The sequence below is a fragment of the Echeneis naucrates genome, chromosome 21 (assembly GCF_900963305.1).
Source record: "Echeneis naucrates chromosome 21, fEcheNa1.1, whole genome shotgun sequence".
NCBI classification, from domain to species: Eukaryota; Metazoa; Chordata; class Actinopteri; order Carangiformes; family Echeneidae; genus Echeneis; species Echeneis naucrates.
Window position 1 is genome coordinate 2,184,273 of NC_042531.1, and position 6,190 is coordinate 2,190,462.

Sequence of the window (6,190 nt, forward strand, 5' to 3'; positions counted from 1 at the left end):
GTTAGTCCCACAGCACCTCCAGGAGGCTAAACCGTGAACACTGGCATCCCAGAGTCACCCCCTAATGCCAGCCATCACCGTTCCTCACACAGAGACAGCTATCTCAAACAGCACGACTGTCAACTACTGTGACCTCTCACCAACTGCACCAGTGAAAGTGGGGTGGGGATACAGACCCTGGTTCGGGTAGGGGGGAGAAATAGAATAGGTGGAGATAAAAGCAGGGATGGGATACAGACCCTGGTTCGGGTAGGGGGCATGAAAGTATAGAGGGTGCAGGAGGTGGAGGCAGTACAAGCTACACTAGCAGATTCAGCAACTAAACTCACCTGAACAATCCTATATTCAAACAAAATCAACACAGGCCAACTCACCTGGGCTAACCGCATGGTCTCAAAGAGGCTCAAACAGGCCACACCCTCCACTTAAATACACTTCCTCTTCCTGGATTTCTTCCTCTGCTTCTTCCTAGAGTCTGTCTATCTTAAGAGCTCCCCCTGCTGGGCCCCCAGCTACTATTACTTCTTCTAACCAAATCCACTGACTGGATCTTACTGCCTCATCTGACATTTCCTTCACTGTTTTCCTCACCCTCTGTCCCCTTCCTCCTAACTCCTGCAACAAAGCGACAGCAGATCTTGCTACAAACCGTCTACATCCTACTTCCACTGGACAAATCCTAACCTTCCATCCTCGCTGCTCAGCATCCTTACTTAGATCTGCATACCTGAGCTTTTTCCTTTCCTTTGCTTCTTCAACTGAATCCTCCCACGGCACAGTCAGCTCTATGGAATATACTTTCTTTCTACTCCTAGACCACACAATTATATCAGGCCTTAGCTTTGTACAGGCTATTTCCTGGGGAACAACAAGCTTTCCTCCAAAATCCACCTGCATCTCCCAGTCACCAGCATCCTCTAAGCTGCCTTGCTTCCTTATTATCTTATTAACTTTCCCTCCTTCCTGACCAAACTGTACTGCAACTCTCTTTGTCTTAGACGCTCCTAGAATTGCCTGCCTCCGTATAGCTTTTTAAAACCTGGTTATGTCGCCACGTATATCGGCCTTGTGAGAGACTAACATTAGAACCGGACGAGATGTGATTTAGAGTTGCAGTACCTGAACACAACGGACATAGTGGGTCTCCATTTACCCAGAGTTTTCGGTTCTAGGGAGTTGGCAATACATCATATGTTGCCCCTATCAAAAATCTAATCCTACTTTCCTCCATACTCCACAGCTCTTTCCAACTAAGCTTTTTCTTCTCTACACCTTCCCAGTTCAACCACTGTCCCTGCTTAGCCTGAGCCACTGCCCCCGCACTCCTTAATGTTTCCTCCTGTCTACGAACCTGCTCCACAACTAGCTTCCTCATCTCTTTGGGACCTGCTCTACTCCACACCGGTTTGCCTGGGCCAAGCCCCAAACCTCCCCGGCCTATCTGTACATTACCCACAATCTCTGTATGCCTAAGAGCTGCTTCTGCTTCCTGCACTGCCATCCTTGGATTCCATTTTCTCCCCTTGGTTGGGTTTGGAACTACCTTACTAACTACCACATCTTTACTCCCAGATAACAGGAGCTCTGTCCTAACCTTAGTACATTTAAACTCCTCCACTAGACTACATGCTGAAAGCTGAAGTACGCCTTTCCCATACAGTGCCACAGTGCTTAAACATCTCAGAACACTGAGCCACTTCCTAATGTAAAAGCGTACTAGTCTTTCCATTTTCTCTGCAGCCGATATTGGAATCTCATATACCGACAGTGGCCACATCAATCTGGGAAATAATCCAAACTGCAAACACCACAGCTTCAACTTTCCTGGAAGTCCTGATTTATCTATTCTATCCAGTCCCTCAGCAGCATCCTTCCTAAACTGCACTACCTGTTCTCCATCATGCAAATCTGCCTTGTACCACCTACCGAGGCTCTTGACTGGTTTTTCCCTAATTATTGGAATTTCCTCTTCATCGATTACAAACTTTCGATCACTTAATCTTCCTCTACTTATTGAGATACTTCGAGACTTACTAGGCTTGATTCTCATACTAGCCCACTTTAAGTTTTTATTAAGTATCTCAAGTATTCTTTTCATACATGGCACCGTTGTAGTTATCGACGTCATGTCGTCCATGTATGTCCTAATTGGTGTAAGGCGCAGCTCATCCTGCCGCCTCTCTCCACCTACAACCCACCTAGAAGCTCTAATACTTACCTCCATTGCCATTGTGAATGCTAATGGAGAAATCGTACACCCTGCCATTATACCTATTTCTAGCCTCTGCCAACCTGTTGTAAAGCCTGCTGTACTTAAACACAGTCTGATATCCTGGAAATATCTTCCTACTAAGTTGACAACTGCTCCAGGCACTCTAAAATAATCAAATGCCTCCCAGATAAGGCTATGTAAATTCATGTCTGTAAAAGTTTTCTGTTCCCACATTTTTGTTGATTTGGATATAAACCTTCATATAAATTGATCTTGTGAATTTAATTTCAATATTTTGACAAAAATGTGACAGAATTGCTTGCAAAACCTGCTTTCCTTTTTCAAAAAAGAAAAATGTTTCCACCAATTTTATCTGCTCTTGATAAAAGAATAATTGGCCAAATATTAAATCAATGTCGTCATTAGTTCAGAGTACTGAGTCACTCTCAGTCTTGAGTTTGGATGATTCTTTATTATTTTCACATTCCCTCCTAAATACAGAACAGTTACAGTTACAGAAGCCATGTTAATTCATTACTCAATAAAAATCAAAAGTCAGCGTCCTATAATGTTCTATTGTTTTGAGGTAAATCAAATTGGGCAATATTATACTAATATGTTTGTTTGTTTGGGTTTTTTTTTATTACTTGTATAACATGCATTGTGTGATCATGCCCCAGATGATGGTGTGCATATTCCCCTGTACACAGTCCAAGGAAAGAGTGGCCTCTGTGTTCATATCTATAAAACACGACACACACAGTTCAGAAGTTATTGATCTCAGTTCAGTGTTTTGTCTGTAATTGTTTTCACGGCACTCAGACTAATTATAATGTACCAATCAGAGTAGAATAGAGACTATTAGGACAATTACATCAATAAAACTTTGTAGTCCTGTAATGTGGAAAATTGTGATTTGCTAATGAAAGCAACTACACATTCAATGAAAAGGCATAGGTTTTATATGCAATATAAAGTGTGTCACGTTAAGTGTTCCACAATATACTTGGATTTATTTTATATTACATTTATGTTATTGTAGACATTCTGATGTTTATCAGTGTGGCTGTGAAAGAAGGGAGCAGGAAGTCTGGGGGTGTAGAGGGAGAGGACTGGCAGCAAAGGGGGCAATGCAATTTTTTACTTTTCCTTCAGCTTAGTTTATTCAGAAAACATGGATGAGCAATCACAATATTGACATACATGGCTGATTTAGCAACAACAAAAACAATCATTCAGCTCAGTTAAAGGTTTTAAATTCAGCCACTTACAGATGAGCAATATCATTTTGACAAAAAGGAAAGCAACATCATGCTGGAGGCACTGACTCTTTATGTCCCAGGCAAGAAAATCAGATAACCTCATGAGCAAGTCATTTTTCATATTTTATCCTGGCATGAAGTAACAGCAAGAAATCCTTATTTGAACTCTTTTCCTACAGTATGTTAGCATCAGAGGAATAAGGCTGCAGTATCTGAAGTGTGACAATCTGACGAATACACTTTCTAAACCAAGGATAGAAAAAAGCATAGATCAGTGGATTTAGACAGGAGTTACTACAAACTAGCCAGATCCCAAAAACTGAAAATTCCACATCACTTGACACGTCCTGGCCTGCGATTGAGGGATAAAAATAAGGACAGAAACATATTAGAAACACAACTACAACAACACCAAGAGTCCTGGCTGCTTTTCTCTCAGACTTATTAGCGCTCACATGAACTGAATTCTGGACTTTCACTGCTGCAGTATGAGACCTCAGAGCTCGAGCCTGTGACACAGCCACCACAAATACTTTCATATACAGAGTTATGATAACGGAAATGGGACCTATAAAAGTCAACACGCCATCTAAAGCTCCTGTTAAGAAGTTAATAACAGCTACACACTCTCCATAGCAGGAATTATACCTATCTGGGTGTTTCAGGAAGACATTCAGTATCACACCGTTATACAAGACAGAACAGGCCCAACACAGACCAACACTGACTTTAACTCTGTTTAGAGTGACTTTAGTGGAGTAATGCAAAGGGTCACAAATGGCCACGTAACGGTCAACCGATATGAGCACCATGTTTCCTACTGAGGCAGATGGAAGGACAAAAGAGACATAATAAAACAGTCTGCATGTCAAGCTCCCCAAAACCCAGCAGCCTTCTTTAAGGAGGATTTGAAGTGGCATCAGCAGGAGTCCGACAAGGAAGTCTGAGACAGCCAGAGAGAGGAGGAGGAGGTTGGTGGAGGTGTGTAGCTGCCTGGAGAAAGAAAACCATACTGAGCCCATTAGTCTCTGCAGCAGATGGAACACCATGATTCTTTAAACAGTGTTCACATGCAGCAGCAGTTTTAAATACAGCTGTCTAAACATAGTCACAATTACATTTCCTTACATAGAAATCATTCAAACCTTTCATCTGAATAAAATAAAAATAATTTTGTGTTAATGTTTTGAAGTTTATGCCTGAAGTGGGAGATAGAGATGATGACCAGCAGGTTGAGACAGACAGTCAGTACGGTGATGGAGGACAGCAGAATGTAAAGGAAAACGTTTGTGGCGTAATGCTGTAACTTCTTCCTGCATGAAGTGTTCATCTGTGGAAAGCAGAGTTCAGCTTCCTCCAGGGTCTCCATATCCAGAGAGGCTGTGGTGCTCCAGTATATTTCTGGCCAGCATCTCCATCAAAACGCTGAATAAAACACTCCTCCCTCTTTTCCTGTAACCAAACAACTGTCTTTGTTCTGTGATGCAATGATCGGAGCCTGGACCTTCATTTGGATTGGATACTTCTATTCAGCACGTCCCTCCACCTAGAAGATTGTACACACAAATATACATTCATATTTAATATCTCTCCAATCATCTTTGGATTTGACACCTTCCACCACAGAGTTGATGCTCCGAGTCCACGCCTGTTGACTTGTTTATAATTTTTATGAGTAAATAAATACCACGATTTGTTGCTGAATTTTTCTTGTGTATATGCTTCAGTTTAACTGGTTGATCGATCAGTGATAATTATGTAGAGTGTTTACTGAATGGTTCATTGACTTTCCTATAAATCATGCCCTTACTTGGAACTAACCCAGGACATAAACTAATTCCCAACCCAGTTTCCCAAAGGACGGCCAGGATGAGTGTTTGTTCTTAAAATGGTAAACTTGTGTTCAACAGTTCGTGAATTCTGAAACATACGGACACTGTCCGGTGGGTGTTTCCGAGGAGCAGAAATATCCGCCCGTTTCCAAATGAACGGTAAGCTATAGTAACTTTATACGTCAAAAATAATGTCATCAATCCGTCAGCCGAGCACGCTAACCAGCTAGCTAACCAGTTAGCTAGCAGTCCATTTCGAAGGGACTAACTAGTGTAAGTGATCCGGCAGTGAGGTTTACTTAACGTAGGCTACTCTCGCACAGATATGCTAGCTGGCATCCATTTACACAAAGATTGACAAAGAATGGCCGAACAAATGCATTCTCAATTTATTTTTTTATATAATAAATAACACACCAGTAACCTACACATTGGCTTGTTCCATTTCGCTTTCCATACACTCAGCTGTGTTTCTATTTGCGTTTCTTCTTTAAGTACGCACGGTAACTTAGCAACTACGCACGACTCAGCAGTAAATCAGCGTAAAGGGGAACCGGAACCTGGGGGAACCAAATCGGTTGACACACCGGCTAAAGTGCATTAGCTCCGTGAGTTAGCCGATTAGCACTAAAATGTTTGTCCTGAAAGACTTCAGTTTAGTATAATGTGATCGGAATTTGCGGCAGGATCTGGATATAATGGGAGACGTGAATGTAATATTCTGAAGTTGATTTTAATTAGCTGTTAATTGTCATTTTCTGGCAGCGTAATGAAGCGCGGTAAACGAGCTAAGCTAAGCGCTAGCTGCTGCCGTTGTTTGGGGTGTGCTGTTGAATAATGCATATTTCCATTTTGTTCAGTTTGGTACAGGTAGATGGAAATGT

The 6,190-nt window shown here is 41.9% G+C and overlaps 1 protein-coding gene across 1 annotated transcript; it reads right to left on the reverse strand.

The window, feature by feature from the left end:
* Positions 1 to 3,647: 3,647 nt before the first annotated feature.
* LOC115035170 (trace amine-associated receptor 13c-like) lies at positions 3,648 to 4,843 on the reverse strand. The gene is made up of 2 exons (XM_029492884.1): positions 4,674 to 4,843; positions 3,648 to 4,467 (listed from the first exon to the last, which is right to left on the reverse strand). Exons 1-2 carry the CDS (start codon positions 4,841 to 4,843, stop codon positions 3,648 to 3,650), a joined length of 990 nt encoding a protein of 329 aa, XP_029348744.1.
* Between the last annotated feature and the right edge of the window lie 1,347 nt (positions 4,844 to 6,190).

Excerpts from the sequence above, each read along its gene's own strand:
- LOC115035170 (XM_029492884.1), bottom strand. The coding sequence starts at position 4,843 with ATGGAGACCCTGGAGGAAGCTGAACTCTGCTTTCCACAGATGAACACT. Across the intron at positions 4,468-4,673 it reads ATCTCTATCTCCCACTTCAG|GCAGCTACACACCTCCACCA; the intron begins GCATAAACTTCA and ends TTCTTTCTCCAG.